We start from the raw sequence: 23,081 nt of genomic DNA, 5'->3' as shown, positions 1-23,081 counted from the left end.
TAGATGGAAGTCACTGTGATATATACGGTATATTCCGCACCTTCATCGTGAAAGGTCTTTTCTGTTCAAAATCGGGTGTCGTAACGGTATGTATATATTTACTCTAAACTAAGGTCTGCTCTTTTTGGCCCCTTTAGGCTGCCCTAACACGGCAGCTATGGCATAACTCCACTGCTTGTTGTAGATAGGATTAGATAGGTTAGGTTCACCTTTCTGATAGCCGATCCGACCACAAACAGAATATAACCAGGAAGCGGATTGAAGAATGGGGACAATTCGATCTGATAATTGGCGGCAGTCGCTGTAATGATTTATCTGTGGTTAACCTCCACTGAAAAGGCCTTTATGGGGGCAGTCGACAACTGTTTTTTTTACTTTCAAAATTGATGCAAGTGCGGTATCGGCTGCTCATCGAGCCAACTCGCAAAGCGCAACGGACACTGGTGCCGTTCCTGCCTCTACCCCAGAATATAACAGCGCGCGCAAATACAAAAACCGCCCCCAAACCCTCCCCTGAAACACTAACCCCTCCCCTACAATTTAACCCTATCCTGGACTAGAAACTTCCCCCTTCCAGTCAATTCTCGCTGTGCTACGTCTGCGCCTCGCTCCACTGTCATACTTCTGGGGGAACCTGCCTGGCATGAACAGGCCTCTAGTAGCTACAGACAATGAGAAGGCAAAGCTTCAAGATTGCTTGGAGCCAGGAAGAGTCGCAAAGTTCATCAAGATTCAAAACAACTAGAAGCCCATGGTCTCTTCGTCAGGGAAAACATCACAAGTTTTCATTCATCATGGATGGGAAGGAGGACATTCTGTGGTGCACCGAGATGGAGAGGGTCTTCGGATTCCCCCTGCACTATACACACTTTTTAGAAATTAACCGCTGATCCCGACAGAAGTTCCTGGGAAGGTCATGGAGCGTCCCGGTCATCCAACATCTATTCTCTCCGCTGAAGGATTATTTTGAAAGTGTGTAGAAGCAACATGGGGCCCCACGCTGCAGATTTATCATGGAGACACCAGATTTTATTATATTATTATATAAAGAAAAAATAAAATAAAATGAAGCCCCTTCGTCACCCAGCTCCCAAGTGCGATCAGCTACATCATCATCATCGAGTACTGTCTGCAGGTCACTGATGTCCTCCTCAACCATCTCTGGGTCAGGAGCCTGACCGCTTGCAACACCTGCTCCCACGCCACTCTCCTCATAACTACTTGCCACTAACTAGTGGAGGAAGCGGCAGATATCTCCTCCACATCTTGGCTTACCAGTAGCTGCTGACTGTCTTCTAGTAGCAAGTCCTCACTGTATATTGGAGCTGAGCCCACAGCATACAATACTTCTCTGGCTGAGGGAACAGAAAAGAACAGAGGCAGGTTGAGGACAGGTTAGGGCACAGGGCCTGCTCCCGGGCCATACCAACAAAGGGTCGTGTCTGATGAAACCACCGAATCTTAGCTGCGACTGTCTGATGTCACTTGCGACGAAGTCGAAGATCGAGTTAACCATTCAAGAACCGCTGGGTTGCTGGTCAAGACACGACCGCTAGATGACATAGAGAGCTCAGGCCTCTCGCTGCAACTCCTGCTGCCACGCCCCCTTACTCTGCTGCGACCTGTGCCTGCGCGAGAAACATTTAGGCCTCTGCCACTTCCCTGTGCGGGGCCTGGCAATTCTCTATCTGAGACACTGTTAGATAAAAAAAATAAAAAGGAAATTAAAACACCCCAAAAAAGTCTGTAATTTTCACAATTTACTACACAACAGCTAATAAGCCCTTTTTTCCCCCCACTAATACACACAAAAAAGGCCTTTATAACATTTAACTGCACCGCTGAATGGCAAATATATTTTTATTTTGCCACTATTACACGAGAAAAAGGTCTTTAGAAGCTATAACTGCACCGCTGAATGGCAAATCTATTTTACTTTTGCCAATATTACCTGACAAAAAGGGCTTTAGAACATATAACTGCACCGCTGAACGGCAAATAGGCCCTTATTTTTTTCCACTTATACATGCCACAAAAGGCTTTAGAACATAATACTGCACTGCTGAACGGCAATTATATATATTTTTTTACACTAATGCACGAAAAAAAAGGCTTTAGAACATATAACTGCACTGCTGAACGGCAAACATATTTTATTTTTGCCACTAATACATGGCAAAAAGGGCTTTAGAACATATAACTACAGCGCTGAACGGCAAATATATTTTACTTTTGCCACTAATACACAACAAAAAGGGCTGTAATTTTCACACTTCACCACACAACAGCTAATAAGCCTTTTATTCCCACTAATACAAGCCACAAAATGCTTTAGAACATATAACTGCACCGCATAAGGGCAAATAAGGCGTAGAAATATTTCCATGTAATAAACCCTGTTAATGGCTGTATAAACAGCACTTGCACCCCAATAACAAGAACGGTTTGCTGGAATTGCAGAGCTGTATAATGGCAATTTGGGTCCCCAGTCAGTGCAGCAAGGTGTAATAGGATTGTTCCTATTACCCAGGCTGTAACCTCCCCGACTGAACCCTGTTCAACATAAATGTTGTGACATGATTCCTCCCTATCCTTTCCCTACTCCTTGAATAATCTTTCCCTGTACTTGTAAATAATTTTTTTAGCACAAGGAAGTCTTTCCTAGCACTGTCCCTAGCGCCTGCTGACGTCTCTCCCTACACTGGAAAATGGCAGAATCCAAGATTAGAGTTAAGCGAACACCTGGATGTTTGGGTTTGAGAAGTTCAATGGGGACCCGAACTTTTCAGCACTAAAAAGGCTGTAAAATAGCCCAGGAAAGGTCTAGAGGGCTGCAAAAGGCAGCAAAATGTAGGTAAATCCCCTGCAAACAAATGTGGATAGGGAAATGAATTTAAAAATAAAATAAAAAATTAACCAATATCAATTGGAGAGAGGTCCTATAGCAGAGAATCAGGCTTCATGTCACCCACCACTGGAACAGGCCTCTGTGAGATATTTAGGGCCCGGCACCCAGACAGAGGAGAGAGGTCCCATAGCAAAGAATCAGGCTTCATGTCATAGCAGAGAATCAGGCTTCATGTCACCCACCATTGGAACAGGCCACTGTCAGATATTTTTAGGCCCCGGCACACAGACAGAGGAGAGGTTCATTCAACTTTGGGTTGCCCCGCAATATAATGGTAAAATTAAAATAAAAATAGGATTGAATGAGGAAGTGCCCTGGAGTACAATAATATACTGTATGGTTAAGGGGAGGTAGTTAATGTCTAATCTGCACAAGGGATGGACAGGTCCTGTGGGATCCATGCCTGGTTCATTTTTATGAACGTCAGCTTGTCCACATTGGCTGTAGACAGGCGGCTGCGTTTGTCTGTAATGACGCCCCCTGCCGTGCTGAATACACGTTCAGACAAAACGCTGGCCGCCGGGCAGGCCAGCACCTCCAAGGCATAAAAGGCTAGCTCTGGCCACATGGACAATTTGGAGACCCAGAAGGTGAATGGGGCCGAACCATCAGTCAGTACGTGGAGGGTTGTGCACAGGTACTGTTCCACCATGTTAGTGAAATGTTGCCTCCTGCTAACACGTTCCGTATCAGGAGGTGGTGCAGTTAGCTGTGGCGTGGTGACAAAACTTTTCCACATCTCTGCCATGCTAACCCTGCCCTCAGAGGAGCTGGCCGTGACACAGCTGCGTTGGTGACCTCTTGCTCCTCCTCTGCCTTCGCCTTGGGCTTCCACTTGTTCCCCTGTGACATTTGGGAATGCTCTCAGTAGCGCGTCTACCAACGTGCGCTTGTACTCGCGCATCTTCCTATCACGCTCCAGTGAAGGAAGTAAGGTGGGCACATTGTCTTTGTACCGGGGATCCAGCAGGGTGGCAACCCAGTAGTCCGCACACGTTAAAATGTGGGCAACTCTGCTGTCGTTGCGCAGGCACTGCAGCATGTAGTCGCTCATGTGTGCAAGGCTGCCCAGAGGTAAGGACAAGCTGTCCTCTGTGGGAGGCGTATCGTCATCGTCCTGCGTTTCCCCCCAGCCACGCACCAGTGATGGGCCCGAACTGCGTTGGGTGCCACCCCGCTGTGAACATGCTTCATCCTCCTCCATCTCCTCCTCATCCTCGTCCTCCTCATCCTCCAGTAGTGGGCCCTGTCTGGCCACATTTGTACCTGGCCTCTGGTGTTGCAAAAAACCTCCCTCTGAGTCACTTCTAAGAGACTGGCCTGAAAGTGCTAAAAATGACCCCTCTTCCTCCCCCTCCTCCTCCTCCTCCTGGGCCACCTCCTCTTCCATCATCACCATAAGTGTTTTCTCAAGGAGACATAGAAGTGGTATTGTAACGCTGATAACGGCGTCATCGCCACTGGCCATGTTGGTGGAGTACTCGAAACAGCGCAACAGGGCACACAGGTCTCGCATGGAGGCCCAGTCATTGGTGGTGAAGTGGTGCTGTTCCGCAGTGCGACTGACCCGTGTGTGCTGCAGCTGAAACTCCACTATGGCCTGCTGCTGCTCGCACAGTCTGTCCAGCATGTGCAAGGTGGAGTTCCACCTGGTGGACACGTCGCATATGAGGCGGTGAGCGGGAAGGCCGAAGTTACGCTGTAGCGCAGACAGGCGAGCAGCGGCACATTTACCCAGTGTGCAGTTAGGGAGATATAGCGTCCCTGGCCGTGCTTCTTGGTCCACGTATCTGTGGTTACGTGGACCTTGCCACAGATGGCGTTGCACAGTGCACACTTGATTTTATCGGTTACTTGGTTGTGCAGGGAAGGCACGGCTCTCTTGGAGAAGTAGTGGCGGCTGGGAACAACATACTGTGGGACAGCAAGCGACATGAGCTGTTTGAAGCTGTCTGTGTCCGCTAGCCTGAATGACAACATTTCAAAGTCCAGCAGTTTAGAAATGCTGGCATTCAGGGCCAGGGATCGAGGGTGACTAGGTGGGAATTTACGCTTTCTTTCAAATGTTTGTAAGATGGAGAGCTGAACGCTGCCGTGTGACATGGTGGAGATGCTTGGTGACGGAGGTGGTGGTGTTTGTGGTACATCCTCTGTTTGCTGGGCGGCAGGTGCCAACGTTCCTCCCGAGGCGGAGGAAGAGGCCGAGGCGGCAGCAGCAGAAGGAGTAGCAGGGGGAGCCTGAGTGAGTTCCTTGTTTTTAAGGTGTTTACTCCACTGCAGTTCATGCTTTGCATGCAGGTGCCTGGTCATGCAGGTTGTGCTAAGGTTCAGAACGTTAATGCCTCGCTTCAGGCTCTAATGGCACAGCGTGCAAACCACTCGGGTCTTGTCGTCAGCACATTATTTGAAGAACTGCCACGCCAGGGAACTCCTTGAAGCTGCCTTTGGGGTGCTCGGTCCCAGGTGGCGGTGGCCAGTAGCAGGCAAACTCTCTTGGCGGCGGGTGTTCTGATTTTGCCCCCTGCTCCCTCTTTTGCTGTGCTATTGGCTCGGCCTCACCACTGCCTCTTCCTCCGAACTCTGAAAGTCAGTGGCACGACCTTCATTCCATGTGGGGTCTAGGACCTCATCGTCTCCTGCATTGTCTTCCACCCAGTCTTCCTCCCTGACCTCCTGTTCAGTCTGCACACTGCAGAAAAACGCAGCAGTTGGCACCTGTGTTTCGTCATCATCATAGACGTGCTGAGGTGGTATACCCATGTCATCACCTGGAAACATAAGTGGTTGTCCGTCAGTGCATTCTATGTCTTCCACCGCTGGGGAAGGGCTAGGTGGATGCCCTTGGGAAACCCTGGCAGCAGAGTCTTCAAACAGCATAAGAGACTGCTGCATAAGTTGAGGCTCAGACAGTTTCCCTGATATGCATGGGGGTGATGTGACAGACTGATGGGCTTGGTTTTCAGGCGCCATCTGTGGGCTTTCTGCAGAAGACTGGGTGGGAGATAATGTGAACATGCTGGATCCACTGTCGGCCACCCAATTGACTAATGCCTGTACCTGCTCAGGCCTTACCATCCTTAGAACGGCATTGGGCCCCACCAAATATCGCTGTATATTCTGGCGGCTACTGGGACCTGTGGTAGTTGGTTCACTAGGATGTGTGGCTGTGGCAGAACGGCCACGTCCTCTCCCAACACCAGAGGGTCCACTAACACCACCACGACCATGTCCGCGTCCGCGTCCCTTACTAGATGTTTTCCTCATTGTTACCGTTCACCACAAAAATTATTTGGCCCAAAGTATTGAATTCAAATTCAGGCCTTTTTTTTACAGGCACCTAACACTATCTGGCTATCTAGTTAGATACCGTATTACACTAATACAGGCACAGCAGTAACGACAGATTTAGTTGAATATAAATTGTAGGCCTAGTATTTAGGCGCTGGATGACAGGTATCCCTTTTACGGACAGAATTAGACTTTGAAATGCACGGTAGCGTGTGACGTTATTGAGAATGACTCTATCAGCACCTTCAATGTAATATACCCTTTTATGGATAGATTTAAACTTGGCCTGATACAGCAGAAACCACTGATTTAGGGAATTGCTAATTTGGGAATTGTATTTCAACCCAGAAAAAAATATATCCTTTGCCAGACAGCAGACAGTATTACAATTGGCTAGCCACAGCTGAAACACCAGATTTAGGGTACTGCTATTTTGGCAATTGTATTTCACCCCTCAATAAAATAGCAAGCACAGCCAAGCACCTGATGTAGGATATAGCAAAATAAAAAACACACTATTGATGGTTAAATGGACTTGGTGGCAGCTTGTGCTGGTGCACCACAAGACACAAAATGGCCGCCGATCACCCAAGAAAAAAGTGACAGAAAAACACTCTGGGCAGCCTAAAAATGAGCAATTAACTAGCAGAGGTTGTATGATACACAGCTGTATATCGATCACTTCAGTAAATAAATCCCTGCCTAATCTCGCCCTCACAGCAGCTGCTGCATCCTCTCCCTACACTGATCAGAGCAGAGTGACGTGCGGCGCTACGTGACTCCAGCTTAAATAGAGGCTGGGTCACATGCTGCACTGGCCAATCACAGCCATGCCAATAGTAGGCAAGGCTGTGATGGCCTCTTGGGGCAAGTAGTATGACGCTTGTTGATTGGCTGCTGTGCAGCCTTTCAAAAAGCGCCAAGAAAGCGCCGAACACCGAACCCGGACTTTTACGTAAATGTTCGGGTTCGGGTCCGTGTCACGAACACCCCAAAATTCGGTACGAACCCGAACTATACAGTTCGGGTTCGCTCATCCCTATCCAAGATGGCTGAGGCTATTTATAGGGCTGTGACAGGGCTGGCTGCTGATTGGCTGGCATGGCATTATGGGTTATCCTGCCTTCCCAGAGTTCCTTGCTCTATGTCCTCACACGTGCAGCAGCCATTTTAGGAAAAAAATGTGATTCGTTACCACAAAGCGCGAGGAAAATAGAATTTTTTTCAGAAATTCGGATCGAATTCCACTTCGTCAACTTCGATTCGCTCATCTCTAACTATCACTATACTTTTATATTATTTTGTCTTCCTCTGGATCAACTTGCAGGATAACAAGCTGAACTAGATAGACAGTTGTCTATTTTCAGCCTTATAAACTATGTTACTATGTATTATTTCAGGCATCCTCAAACTGCGGCCCTCCAGCTGTTGCAAAACTACAACTCCCAGCATGCCCGAACAGCCTAGAGCTATCAGCCTACAGCAGGGCATTGTGGGAGTTGTAGTTTTACACCAGCTGGAGGGCCACAGGTTGACCATGCCTGTATTATTTCATATTAGCATTATATTACATAATATATACTATTTATATTGAAGCAAAAGACATATGCAGGTAACTCAGGTCTTACAAGTTGCAACCTTTCTGAAAACGTACTTGTTACTGCAAGAGCCGAGAGGAGGCAGAGTATTCCAATCAGGGAGCTCATGGTTCAGTTTGTGAAGACAGGACGTAATGTGAGATGAGGGAGCCTTGGTCGAGGGTCTTCATTTCACATTCAGTAACTTGTTTATAATGCATTGATATTCCCAATTACAAATGATCAATAGAAAATATTTTTTAGAAACAAAATGGGGCAATTCCTCAGTGCAAGAATGTATGTTCATTTTTAAGGAAGTGTAGAAAGAAATTCTCCTTGTCCCCTATTCTCTCCCTGAAATGTTCTAAGGGCTCATGCACACGACAGTATTTTGCGTTCAGTATACTGGCCGTTTTTGTAGTTCAGTATGCAGAACATATACTGAACCATTCATTTCAATGGTTCAGCAAAAAATACTGAAGTGTCTCCGTGTGCATTCCGTTTCAGTATTTCAGTATTTCCGTACCGTGAAAAGATAGAACATGTCCTATTCTTGTCCGCAAATCACGGTGCTTGGCTCCATTCAAGTCAATGGGTCCGCAAAAAAAACGGAACACATACGGAAATGCATCCGTATGTCTTCCGTTTCCGTTCCGTTTTTTGCTGAACCATCTATTGAAAATGTTATGCCCAGCCCAATTTCATCTATGTAATTACTGTATACTGTATATGCCATACGGAAAAACGGAACGGAAAAACGGAACAAAAACGGAAACACAACGGAAACAAAAAACGGAACAACGGATCCGTGAAAAACGGACCGCAAAACACTGAAAAAGCCATACGGTCGTGTGCATGAGGCCTAATGCTCAGTGTGTCGGTCTGCAGTGACTTAGCATCTTGTTCTGCACAGGCTCCTCGCTGTCTGCTGCCCCGATTGGCTCATCTGAGCTGTCTGTCAGCCAGGGCCGGTGCAAGGATTTATGCCGCCCCTTGTCACTCTCATTTTACCCCCCTCCCTTGTCACTCTCCTTTTACCCCCCTCCCTTATCACTCTCATTTTACCCCCCCTCCCTTGTCACTCTCCTTTTACCCCCCTCCCTTATCACTCTCCTTTTACCCCCCTCCCTTGTCACTCTCATTTTACCCCCCTCCCTTGTCACTCTCATTTTACCCCCCTCCCTTATCACTCTCATTTTACCCCCCCTCCCTTGTCACTCTCCTTTTACCCCCCTCCCTTATCACTCTCATTTTACCCCCCTCCCTTGTCACTCTCCTTTTACCCCCCTCCCTTATCACTCTTATTTTACCCCCCTCCCTTGTCACTCTCATTTTACCCCCCTCCCTTGTCACTCTCATTTTACCCCCCTCCCTTGTCACTCTCATTTTACTCCCCCTCCCTTGTCACTCTCCTTTTACCCCCCCTCCCTTGTCACTCTCATTTTACCCCCCCTCCCTTGTCACTCTCATTTTACCCCCCTCCCTTATCACTCTCCTTTTACCCCCCTCCCTTGTCACTCTCATTTTACCCTCCCTCCCTTATCACTCTCCTTTTACCCCCCTCCCTTGTCACTCTCATTTTACCCCCCTCCCTTGTCACTCTCGTTTTACCCCCTCCCTTGTAACTCTCATTTTACCCCCCTCCCTTGTCACTCTCATTTTACCCCCCCTCCCTTATCACTCTCATTTTACCCCCCCTCCCTTGTCACTCTCATTTTACCCCCCTCCCTTGTCACTCTCATTTTACCCCCCTCCCTTGTCACTATCATTTTACCCCCCTCCCTTGTCACTATCATTTTACCCCCCTCCCTTGTCACTATCATTTTACCCCCCTCCCTTGTCACTCTCCTTTTACCCCCCCTCCCTTCTCACTCTCATTTTACCCCCCTCCCTTGTCACTATCATTTTACCCCCCTCTCTTGTCACTATCATTTTACCCCCCTCCCTTGTCACTCTCATTTTACCCCCCCTCGCTTGTCACTCTCCTTTTACCCCCCTCCCTTCTCACTCTCATTTTACCCCCCTCCCTTCTCACTCTCATTTTACCCCCCTCCCTTGTCACTCTCATTTTACCCCCCTCCCTTGTCACTCTCATTTTACCCCCCCTCCCTTATCACTCTCATTTTACCCCCCCTCCCTTGTCACTCTCATTTTACCCCCCTCCCTTGTCACTCTCATTTTACCCCCCTCCCTTGTCACTATCATTTTACCCCCCTCCCTTGTCACTATCATTTTACCCCCCTCCCTTGTCACTCTCCTTTTACCCCCCCTCCCTTCTCACTCTCATTTTACCCCCCTCCCTTGTCACTATCATTTTACCCCCCTCCCTTGTCACTCTCATTTTACCCCCCCTCGCTTGTCACTCTCCTTTTACCCCCCTCCCTTCTCACTCTCATTTTACCCCCCTCCCTTCTCACTCTCATTTTACCCCCCTCCCTTGTCACTCTCATTTTACCCCCCTCCCTTGTCACTCTCGTTTTACCCCCCTCCCTTGTCACTCTCATTTTACCCCCCCCCCCTTGTCACTCTCATTTTACTCCCCCCCTTGTCACTCTCATTTTACCCCCCCCTTGTCACTCTCATTTTACCCCCCCTCCCTTGTCACTCTCATTTTACCCCCCCTCCCTTGTCACTTCCTGTCAGTCCGGCCGGGTACAGGAAACAAATGCTCCTGTACCGCGGACCGAACAGAGCTCGGCCACGCTACATTAACAGCAGCACAGAGCAGACACAGCATGACAGTGGGCACAGGCTGCGCAGCACGGAGCCGGCGGCCGGAGATTCTTTAGAGCGGCAAGCGCTGAACCGCTCAGGAGGCGCAGGATGAGGGGCGCCGCCGGCCGGCCAAACTTATATAACCAACTTATTATTTATTTATTCTTTACACTGCAACGGGCGCCCCCTGCTAAATGGCGCCCTAGGCGACTGCCTAAGTCGCCTTACTGGTGGCGCCGGCCCGGCTGTCAGCCAGTGAGCCAGTCAGGGCAAGCCCCTCACCCCCACTTCCTCCCAATGTCTTGTGACCATCATTCTTTTCCTTTATGGAATTTCAACAACAATTCTAACAGTAAAATGATGCTGCTTGCCATTTTATGCAATTCATCTGAAAAAAAAACTTAGTATGGACACTTATTGGCAATGTCTCAGAAGCACACGGTCTGATGCTTTAAAAGTAGCAATGTTTGCAACAAAATGTTTTTGAACTATGCTTCAACAATGATATACAGATGTAGTAGCGTGAACACTCATGCTTTATGAGACGTGTTATCTAAACTAAATGCGCTAAGCAAACACCTTCAATTGCTTTCCAATGCCTGTTGTTTCAAGATTACGCAATGAGTTAAGAGTTTGAGTGTTAACCCTGCTACATCTGTATTTGTACTAAAATGTCTATAAAACACACTGTCTGATGCAATAATGCATCCGCAAACACAGATATAATAATGTAGTAAAATTTATTTGAACTATGCATTTAATACTACTGGTACAAAAATAGCATTTTTACTAGAGATGAGCTGGTTCGGTGACTTTTCAGAATAAATCTGGTTCGATCCGAATTTATTCACGGTGAATGGCGTTAAAAAAAACTGCTATTTCCTGGCTGCAGAGAGCCTTTATAGTAGTGTAGAACACTGTGCCTTGCAGTAACACGCATAGGGAGTCTGATGTGGAAGTGAAATAATACTGTGAGTCAGTATGACACGCAGATGACAGGCGTCGCTCTTAGAATCACTGCACTCTTCACTTATATGGGCAGTCACGGGGCCAAAACTAACCAAATAACTCAAGTATGAACTCAGCCTTACACAGTTCGATATTAACGCCAAGAAGAAGTGCACTCCTTTTACACCATCGTCAGCTGATTCCACATCTGGGGTGTATGGGATATTGGCATGTCTTCTGTGTTTTGTACCCACTCCTGCTTTGGCTACCAAATCGCAAGCCAATTCTGATGGGACCAAACAGGCCTTACAGCTGCTGCACAGACAGGATCCGTTGTGCATCTCATTTTTCCTTCCTTCTGACAGATCAGAAGAAGGGTCAAATAAATGATGATGTCAGCCAGGCCGAAAGGCAAAATAGTGGCCCAGTCATGAAGTGGGGAGGTTGGTAACAGCATGAGAAATCCACAGAGTGGCCCTATGACATAGTGGTGAGGTGGAAGCAGCATGAGGAGGCCACAGAGTGGAACAATACCAGAGTGTGGAGTTGTCCGCAGCAACAGCATCAGGAGGAGGCCACAGAGTGGCACAATGACAGTGTGGAGGTGGCAGCAGCATTAGGAGGCCACAGAGTGGCAAGGTTACATAGTGTGGAGGTGGCAGCAGCATCAAAGGCCACAGAGTGGCAAGGTGACATAGTATGGAGGTGACAGCAGCATGAGGAGACCACAGAGTGGCATGGTGACATAGTGTGGAGGTGGCAGCAGCATCAGGAGATCACAGAGTGACCGACATTGACAGAGTGGGGAGGTGGGTGGCAATACCAGTACCAGCTGAAGATGGTGGGTATAAGAAGGAGCACTTGGTATCAGATGTGTGGCATCAAGCGGGTGGCTTCATCAGAATAGTAGCTGAGGCAGGTAGCCAGAAGAAACCAATCTCTTTTGTCAAAGTGTTGGTGTGGCACGATGGATGATCTAGTCTGATGCATCAGGCATTCGTGGGTTGAAATCCTGTCTGATTCATGCCTGATTCATCTTTACAAATGTCAGTCTCTTCACATTTTGGGTGGACAGTCAAGTTCTTCTTGGGGTAACTATGACCCCCGCCGCATTAAACACCCGTTCTGATGCCACACTATTGGCCGGGCAGGACAGCTTTTCCAGGGCAAACTCTGCCAGTTGCGGCCACAAATCCAGTTTGGCTGCCCAGTAGTCCAGTGGATCTTCAATGTAGGGTGGCAGGGTGCTGTCCAAAACTGCCACCACTTGCTGGTTCAGGTCCTGTTCCAGGTCTACCTGCTGCTGCTGGTGATTAGTTTCTTCACTAGGCAGGTGACAATTCGGTCACTACGCAAGCAAGTGAGCATGTATAGGGCCATTTGTACTCCCTGCCTCCATCTCCACTGCATACTGCCACGGTGTGTCTAAGTCCTCTGCCTCGTCTTCCTCATCACCCTGTAGTTCCTCTGGCTGCTCCTGCTCCTCCTCTCCTGTCACCTAAGTAGAAAAAACACCCATTTCACTACACATTGCTTGTGCTTCAATGTCCTCCTCGTCCTCCTCCAGTTCAGCCCCCACAGGGCTCATGTGGCCGTGAGATGTAGAAGCCACGCAGATGTTGACTGCCTGAAATCGGCTGCGTGCCACTGAGCGGTTGCTGCGGCAGGCTGGACCACCACATCGAAGCCACGATTCTCCCAGGCCACTTTATGGTGATGCTGCATATGTTGTCGCAGGGCCATGGTGCCAACATTGTCACCCTGGCCACGTGTCACCTTCTGCCCACAGATTCTACATATGGCCATGTTCACCTCCTCCGGCGGCTTAACAATAAACTGCCACAACGCTGAATAGGTGATTTTACCCCCAACACTACATACTGACTGCTACACGCGCTGAACCCGTGCACCACTACTTCCCGGGCAGGCAGGTTCCTGCGAAGCAGCTGGTCTACCCCAGACACGTTTGGCTAATGATCTCCCACTGCTGCCACCCTGCTGACTCCCGGCCATGCTAGCGACTTGCTGGCTCCACCGCTGCCTCACGGGCAAGCTGACAACCTCTTCTCTCAATGATGAAGCCCCTTAGTCACCCAGCTCCCAAGTGCAATCAGCTACATCATCATCATCGAGTACTGTCTGCACGTCACTGATGTCCTCCTCAACCGGCTCTGGGTCAGGAGCCTCACCGCTCACAACACTAGCTCCAACGCCACGCTCCTCATCACTACTTGCATGCCTAGTTGAGGAAGCAGCAGAAGTCTCCTCCACATCTTGGCTTGCCAGTAGCTGCTGACTGTCTTCTAGCAGCTCGTCCTCACTCTATAGTGGAGATGAGCCCACAGCATACAATACTTCTCTGGCTGAGGGAACAGAAAAGGACAGAGGCAGGTTGAGGACATGTGAGTGCACAGGGCCTGCTCCCGTGCCATGCCAAATAAGGGTTGTGTCTGACGAACCCACCAACTCTTGGCTGGGGGTGCCTGATGTCCCTTGCGACAAAGTCGATGATCGAGTCTACTATTCAAGAACCACTGGGTTGCTGGTCAAGACACGACCGCTAGCTGACACTGGAAGCTAAGGCCTCTCGAAGTGACCCCTGCTGCCACGGCCTCATACTTTGCTGCGACCTCTGCTTGCACAAGGAGGCACATGCAGGAGTAAATATGTTGTTTATCTCGTCTCATGTGTATGTGGTAGATTTTATGTAGGCAAGACTATTAGGAATATGAATGAAAGATTTAGAGAACATCTGAATTCCATTAACACAGGGAAAGGGTGTCCATGATTAATAGAACACGTAAGATTGGAACATAACAGTGACAGCAAGGTTTTGAGGTTTGCAAGAATTGAGTTAGTATGCAATCGACCACAAGGGGGCGATAGACATCGAGAGCTCTTGAGAAGAGATTCAAGATGGATATTACGATCCGGAGCTATGGGCCTGCTTGGTTTGAATGACAGAAATGATTTAGGAGTATTCTTGTAGATAACATATCATTTTTGATTGTGATCTCTCTTTTGATTTTAAGTTATGTTGTTTTGTATATTTTTATGTATGGCATCGAGCCTCTGGTGATGTCACTAATATGTCCTGCCCAGAGATTCGGCGCATAAAGATGACGCTTGTGCGTCAGAACGTGAGCGGCCTGAGGAAGGGCTGAGGCGCGAAACGGCCGTCGCCATGAGTTACTGCCTGCGGTATGTTGACCCATGCCTGTACTGATGTTATATGACAAGTTGGAAATAAAGAAATCCATCTTTTTGGTGAGTGTCGCTTGCTAGTGTTGATCAAGCATGCTCGGCTGAACACCAGTTCGGCTCGAGCATCTCGATGCTCGGCACATGGCGGTATTCAGCCGAATACCGCATGTGCTCGAGTGCAATGCCCGAGTCTCCTCCCCGCACATTTCTTGGCTGCTGTGCAGCCAATAAACATGCAAGTAAGTACTGCCCTTCACTGTAAAGTCTCATTTACATGTCAGTGTTTTGGTCAGTGATTTCCATCAGTGATTGGCTACCTGCACATGACCGTGGTGTGTTTGGCGTGCGCGCATTCCGCAATTTGCGGAACGCCATGGACAGCCTTTAATGTAACTGCCTATTCTTGTCCGCAAAGTGCGGACAAGAATAGGACATGTTATATTTTTTTGGCGGGGCCACGGAACGGAGCAACGGATGTGGACATCACAAGGAGTGCTGTCCGCATCTTTTGCAGCCCCATTGAAGTGAATGGGTCTGCATCCGAGCCGCCAAAACTGCGGCTCGGATGCATGAGGCCATTGTGAGCCAAAACCAGAATTGGAGCCTCCACAGACATAAGGTATAGGGGAAAGATCTGCACCTGTTCTATTTAGAACTGCACCTAGTTTTGGCTCAGAATCAGTGATGGAAATTGCTGACCAAGACACTGATTTGTGAATAAGGCATAATGCCGTAGACATGTTGGTTACTGGCATTACAGTGATTGACTGGTCGGAACGATGACACGTGTTCGGCTCAATGTTAGTCAGGGAGAGCTGTGCTGAGGAAGGGAAAGATAGAGTAGGGAGGGAAATTATATATTTTTTTATTCAGTAGAAAAACTTGTCAGAGACCCAAAAGTCCTTTTAATGACTATTGTTGTATGTGGCAGCAGCAATATATATTTTCAGCGCATCCTGCGCTAAATAGCGTGCAAAAGTTAGGCTGCTGCAGACAGCGATATTATCTGCACTACATCTCCTGTGTAAAGTGTGCGCATCCCAAAAATATCAGTGACATCCTGTGTACTTTTTCTGTAGACGGTGTCTGCTGTGGACAGTGACATTAGCTCCGCTACATCTCCTGTGTAACGTTTCCACAACCCAAATACCTTTGACATTCCCTGAAATTTTATATTAGCTGCTGCTGACATCAGCGACATTAGCTGCGCTACATCTCCTGTGTAACGTGTGCACATCCAAAAAATAGAAGTGACATCCAGTGTACTTTTTCTGTAGACGATGTCCGCTGCGGACAGTGACATTACCAGGGGTACATCTCCTAGGGTACATTCCGTGTAATTTTATATTAGCCGCTGCAGACATCAGCGACATTATCTGCGGTATTTCTCCTGTGTAACGTGTGCACATCCCAGATACCTTTTTTTATTTTTTGGCACATACACTTACAAATCCTACGCTACTGTACGTGTAACATACTTTCAAGCATATATAACATTTAATATGAAGAAGGTAAGGGACAGGGAAGTGGCAATGATGCTGATGGTGCACGCAGAGGCCGTGGACCTGGGCGCGTTGAAACTGTGCCTGCTGCCAGAGCACAAGAAAAACAATCATCCAAGATACCTAACTTCATGTCCCAGTTTGCAGGGCAGTGCAGGACAATGCTCTTGAAGTCAGACCAGTGCGACCAGGTGGTCTGTTGGATTGCAGAAGATAATGCTTCCAGTTAGTTAAGCACCACCCTGTCTTCCACAAAGTCAAGTCTCAGTAGCCAAGGGTCTGGTCAACACAATCCTCACCCTGATCGTCCTTCCTCCCACCATGGAGAGTCTTGCCAAACAAGTGATCCCACACTCGGATATTCCGAGGAGCTGCTTTCATCACCATTCCTTCATTTGGGTCTCTCAACAAGTCCGCTTGAAGAGGGACATGAGATCTTGTGCCCTGATTCCCAAACTCTTGAGCATCCACAGTCAGAAGAAGATGACGGTGGGAAACGGCAATTAGTGTTTCACGAGGTGGATGATGATGATGAGACACAGTTGCCAATAAGTAAACAGCAATTAATGTCTCAAAAGGTTGATGATGAGGATGAGACACAGTTGTCAATAACTGAGGTTGTTGTTAGATCAATAAGTCAGGAGGATGAGCAGAGTGAGGAAGTGGAAGAGGAGGTGGTGGACGATGAAATCATTGACCCAACCTGGGAAGGTGGCAAGCCGAGCGAGGACAGCAGTACAGAGGGGGAGGGATCCGCAGCACCGCAACAGGCTGGAAGAGCCAGTGTGGTGGCAAAAGGGAGAAGGCGGGCCACACCAAACAGGCCTTCAACTGTTCCCCGGAGCACACCCTTGCGGAAATCTCTCTTGCCAAGGGGTAGGTGTTCCTCAGTATGGTGCTTTTTTGAGGAAAGTGCAGACGAAAAAAGAATAGTAGTTTTCAACCTGTGCCATACAAAAATGAGAAGGGGCGTGAACACTAGCAACCTCACCACCACAAACATGATCCGCCACATGGCATCAAACTACGGTAATAGGTGAGCCGAATGCCTGGGTCCATAATCTGTGTCTGCGGGTCACAACACTGCCTCCTCTTCCCCTGTGTTACATGCTGGCCAATCCCCTGTGTTACAATGCTGGCCCGGATGCCTCCCACCCTGCACCTGGACCTTCGCAAGCACCATCAGCGACCACATCCACTTCCGTATCCCAGCACAGCGTACAAATGTCCTTTCCTTAGGCATTTGAACGCAAGCACAAATACCCAGCCAACCAACCACAGGCCATAGCACTAAATGCGCAACTTTCCAAATTACTGGCCCTGGAAATGTTGCCATTTAGGCTTGTGGACACTGAGGCTTCCGCAGCCTGATGTCGGCGGCAGTCCCTCGTTACGCAGTCCCCAGCCGCCACTATTTTTCATGGTGTACTGTGTCCGCTTTACACCAACATGTATCCCATAACATCAACCGTGCCCTGACCAACGCAGTTACTGGTCCACTTAACCATTGACACATTGACAAGTGCTTGTGGCCAGGGACACTAAATTTCCCCGAACTTTTACCCGTGACACATACATCAGGTGGGACAGGACAGCCAATTGAGACGTTTCAGCACATTGACACCCCCCCAACCCTATAACAGAACCCGATCTGGCAGCCATTTTACATTATCTGTTTTGCCACTGCCATTTTGGATCAGGGACAGGCTATTAGGAACTTAGGGAAACCAAATGCTAGCTAATAGGGCCACAAATTAACTTTTTAGGACAAGTAACATTGTGCTGTCGATAGGTGTGATACAGAGAGGGGTGTGATATAATTATAATATACTTTTAACATAAAAAGTATATTATAGTGCATTTGTATGCTTCCAGAAATTACTGATTGAGGGCTGCGATCTATGAGCTTCCACAAAATAGTGATAGAGGTTTTTCATATACCTGCGTCCACAAAATTACTGCTTGAGGGTGCTACACCAGCTTCAACTAACAACTGATTGAGGCCTGCCATTTATCAGCTTCCACAAAATAGTGATAGAGGTTTTCCAAATACCGGCATCCACAAAATACAGATTGAGGGTTTTGATATACCTGCTTCAACTAACAACTGATTGAGGCCTGCCATATATCAGCTTCCATAAAATAGTGATAGAGGTTTTCCATATACCTGCGTCCACAAAATTACTGCTTGAGGGTGATATACCAGCTTCAACTAACAACTGATTGAGGCCTGCCATATATTAGCTTCCACAAATTAGTGATAGAGGTATTCCATATACCTGCATCCACAAAATACAGATTTCAGGTTTTAATATAGCTGAATCAACTAACAATTGATTGAGTCCTGCCATATATCAGCTTCCACAAAAAAGTGATAGAGGTTTTCCATATACCTGCCTTCATAAAATTACTGCTTAAGGGTGATATACCTGCTTCAACTAACAACTGATTGAGGCCTGCCATATATCATCTTCTACAAAACAGTGATGGAGGTTTTCCATATACCTGCGTCCTCAAGATTACTACTTGAGGGTGATATACCTGCTTCAACTAACTGATTAAGTCCTGCCATATATCAGCTTCCACAAAAAAGTTAAAGAGGTTTTCCATATACCTGCGTTCATAAAACTACTGCTTGAGGGTGATATACCAGCTTCAACTAACAACTGATTGAGGCCTGCCATATATCAGCTTCCAAAAAATAGTGATATAGGTATTCCAGATATCTGCGTCTACCAAATTACTGCTTGAGGGTCATATACCAGCTTCAACTAACAACTGATTGAGGCCTGCCATATATCAGCTTCCAAAAAATAGTGATAGAGGTTTTCCATATACCTGCGTCCACAAAATACAGATTGCGGGTTATGATATACCTGCTTCAACTAACAACTGATTGAAGCCTGCCATATATCAGCTTCTAGAAAATAGTGATAGACGTTTTCCCTACACCCCTGCGTCCTCAAAATTACTGCTTGAGGGTGATATATCAACTTAAACTAACAACTGATTGAGGAATGCGATATATCAGCTTCCACAAAATAGTGATAAAGGTTTTCCATATACCTACGTCCACAAAATTACTGCTTAAAGGTTAAATACGATATTCAACTAACAACTGATTGAGGCCTGCCATATATTAGCTTCCAAAAAATAGTAATACAGGTTTTCCATATAGCTGCGTCCACAAAATTACTGCTTGAGGGTGATATACCAGCTTCAACTAACAATTGATTGAGGCCTGCCATATATCAGCTTCCACAAAATAGTGATAGAGGCTTTCCATATACCTTCATCAACAAAATACAGATTGCGGTTTTTTATATGACTGCTTCAACTAACAACTGATTGAGGCCTGCCATATATCAGGTTCTGCAAAATAGTAATGGAGGTTTTTCATATACCTGCGTCCACAAAATTACTGCTTGAGGGTGATATATCATCTTGAACTAACAACTGATTGAGGCCTGCCATATATCAGCTTCCACAAAATAGTAATAGAGGTTTTCCATATACCTGCGTCCACAAAATTACTGCTTGAGGGTGATATATCAGTTTCAACTAAGAACTGATTAAGGCCTGCCATTTATCAGCTTCCAAAAAATAGTGATAGAGGTTTTCCAGACATCTACGTCCACAAAATTACTGCTTTAGGGTGATATACCTGCTTCAACTAACAACTGATTGAGGCCTGCCATATATCAGCTATTACAAAATAGTGATAGAGGTTTTCCTTATACCTACGTCCATAAAATACAGATTGTGGGTTTTGATATACCTGCTTCAACTAACAACTGTATGAGATCTGCCATATATCAGCTTTCACAACATAGTGATAGAGGTTTTCCAGATATCTTCGTCTACAAAATTACTGCTTGAGGGTGATATACCAGCTTCAACTAACAACTGATTGAGGCCTGCCATATATCAGCTTCCACAAAATAGTGATAGAGGTTTTCCATATACCTGCGTCCACTAAATACAGATTGCGGGTTTGATATGCCTGCTTCAACTAACAACTGATTGAGGCCTGCCATACAGGGAGTGCAGAATTATTAGGCAAGTTTTATTTTTGAGGATTAATTTTATTATTGAACAACAACCATGTTCTCAATGAACCCAAAAAACTCATTAATATCAAAGCTGAATATTTTTGGAAGTAGTTTTTAGTTTGTTTTTAGTTTTAGCTATTTTAGGGGGATATCTGTGTGTGCAGGTGACTATTACTGTGCATAATTATTAGGCAACTTAACAAAAAACAAATATATACCCATTACAATTATTTATTTTTACCAGTGAAACCAATATAACATCTCAACATTCACAAATATACATTTCTGACATTCAAAAACAAAACAAAAACAAATCAGTGACCAATATAGCCACCTTTCTTTGCAAGGACAATCAAAAGCCTGCCATCCATGGATTCTGTCAGTGTTTTGATCTGTTCACCATCAACATTGCGTGCAGCAGCAACCACAGCCTCCCAGACACTGTTCAGAGAGGTGTACTGTTTTCCCTCCTTGTAAATCTCACATTTGATGATGGACCACAGGTTCTCAATGGGGTTCAGATCAGGTGAACAAGGAGGCCATGTCATTAGATTTTCTTCTTTTATACCCTTTCTTGCCAGCCACGCTGTGGAGTACTTGGACGCGTGTGATGGAGCATTGTCCTGCATGAAAATCATGTTTTTCTTCAAGGATGCAGACTTCTTCCTGTACCTCTGCTTGAAGAAGGTGTCTTCCATAAACTGGCAGTAGGACTGGGAGTTGAGCTTGACTCCATCCTCAACCCGAAAATGCCCCACAAGCTCATCTTTGATGATACCAGCCCAAACCAGTACTCCACCTCCACCTTGCTGGCGTCTGAGTCGGACTGGAGCTCTCTGCCCTTTACCAATCCAGCCACGGGCCCATCCATCTGGCCCATCAAGACTCACTCTCATTTCATCAGTCCATAAAACCTTAGAAAAATCAGTCTTGAGATATTTCTTGGCCCAGTCTTGACGTTTCAGCTTGTGTGTCTTGTTCAGTGGTGGTCGTCTTTCAGCCTTTCTTACCTTGGCCATGTCTCTGAGTATTGCACACCTTGTGCTTTTGGGCACTCCAGTGATGTTGCAGCTCTGAAATATGGCCAAACTGGTGGCAAGTGGCATCTTGGCAGCTGCACGCTTGACTTTTCTCAGTTCATGGGCAGTTATTTTGCACCTTGGTTTTTCCACACGCTTCTTGCGACCCTGTTGACTATTTTGAATAAAACGCTTGATTGTTCGATGATCACGCTTCATAAGCTTTGCAATTTTAAGAGTGCTGCATCCCTCTGCAAGATATCTCACTATTTTTGACTTTTCTGAGCCTGTCAAGTCCTTCTTTTGACCCATTTTGCCAAAGGAAAGGAAGTTGCCTAATAATTATGCACACCTAATATAGGGTGTTGATGTCATTAGACCACACCCCTTCTCATTACAGAGATGCACATCACCTAATATGCTTAATTGGTAGTAGGCTTTCGAGCCTATACAGCTTGGAGTAAGACAACATGCATAAAGAGGATGATGTGGTCAAAATACTCATTTGCCTAATAATTCTGCACGCAGTGTATATCAGGTTCTGCAAAATAGTGATAGAGGTTTTCATATACCTGCGTCCACAAAATTACTGCTTGAGGGTGATATATCAGCTTCAACTAACAACTGATTGAGGCCTGCCATATATCAGCTTCCACAAAATAGTGATAGAGGTTTTCCATATACCTGCGTCCACAAAATACAGATTGCGGGTTTTGATATACCTGCTTCAACTAACAACTGATTGAAGCCTGCCATATATCAGCTTCTAGAAAATAGTGATAGATGTTTTCCATACACCTGCGTCCACAAAATTACTGCTTGAGGGTGATATATCATCTTGAACTAACAACTGATTGAGGCCTGCCATATATCAGCTTCCACAAAATAGTAATAGAGGTTTTCCATATACCTGCGTCCACAAAATTACTGCTTGAGGGTGATATATCAGTTTCAACTAAGAACTGATTAAGGCCTGCCATTTATCAGCTTCCAAAAAATAGTGATAGAGGTTTTCCAGATATCTACGTCCACAAAATTACTGCTTTAGGCCTCATGCACACGACCGTTTTTTTTTGCGGTCCGCAAAATGGATTTCCGTTGTTCCGTGATCCGTGACCGTTTTTTCTTCCGTGGGTCTTCCTTGATTTTTGGAGGATCCACGGACATGAAAAGTGAATAAAAAAAACTAAGTCAAGTTTGCATTGAAAATGATAGGAAAAACGGAAACGGATCACGGACACGGATCACGGACGCGGATGACTATCTTGTGTGCATCCGTGATTTTTCACGGACCCATTGACTTGAATGGGTCCGTGAACCGTTGTCCGTGAAAAAAATAGGACAGGTCATATTTTTTTCACGGACTGGAAAAACGGATCACGGACGCGGAAGCCAAACGGTGCATTTTCCGATTTTTCCACGGACCCATTGAAAGTCAATGGGTCCGCGAAAAAAAACGGAAAACGGAACAACGGCCGCGGATGCACACAACGGTCGTGTGCATGAGGCCTAAGGGTGATATACCTGCTTCAACTAACAACTGATTGAGTCTTGCCATATATCAGCTTCCAAAAAATGCTGACAGAGGTTTTCCAGATATCTTCGTCAACAAAATTACTGCTTGAGGCCTCATGCACACGACCGTTGTGTGCATCCGCGGCCGTTGTTCCGTTTTCCGTTTTTTTTCGCGGACCCATTGACTTTCAATGGGTCCGTGGAAAAATCGGAAAATGCACCGTTTGGCTTCCGCGTCCGTGATCCGTTTTTGCAGTCAGTGAAAAAAATATGACCTGTCCTATTTTTTTCACTGACAACGGTTCACGGACCCATTCAAGTCAATGGGTCCGTGAAAAATCACGGATGCACAC

The 23,081-nt window shown here is 46.6% G+C and overlaps 1 protein-coding gene across 2 annotated transcripts in view; it reads right to left on the bottom strand.

Annotated features, from left to right (window-relative positions):
* LOC120992292 (phospholipase A2 inhibitor 25 kDa subunit-like) overlaps positions 1-23,081 on the bottom strand; it is a 598,293-nt gene that overhangs the window by 105,961 nt on the left and 469,251 nt on the right. The window contains exon 1 of one of the 2 annotated variants that reach the window (XM_040421206.1): positions 7,851-7,942. The exons of the other annotated variant lie outside the window; for it this stretch is intronic. Coding sequence (XP_040277140.1) covers positions 7,851-7,902 — 52 coding nt within the window. The 5' untranslated portion in view covers positions 7,903-7,942. Of the gene's footprint in view, positions 1-7,850; positions 7,943-23,081 lie in introns of those variants that run through there. 2 annotated transcript variants of the gene reach the window in all.

Source organism: Bufo bufo, chromosome 1 (genome assembly GCF_905171765.1).
Source record: "Bufo bufo chromosome 1, aBufBuf1.1, whole genome shotgun sequence".
NCBI classification, from domain to species: domain Eukaryota; kingdom Metazoa; phylum Chordata; class Amphibia; order Anura; family Bufonidae; genus Bufo; species Bufo bufo.
This window is presented reverse-complemented; position numbering and strand designations above follow the sequence as displayed.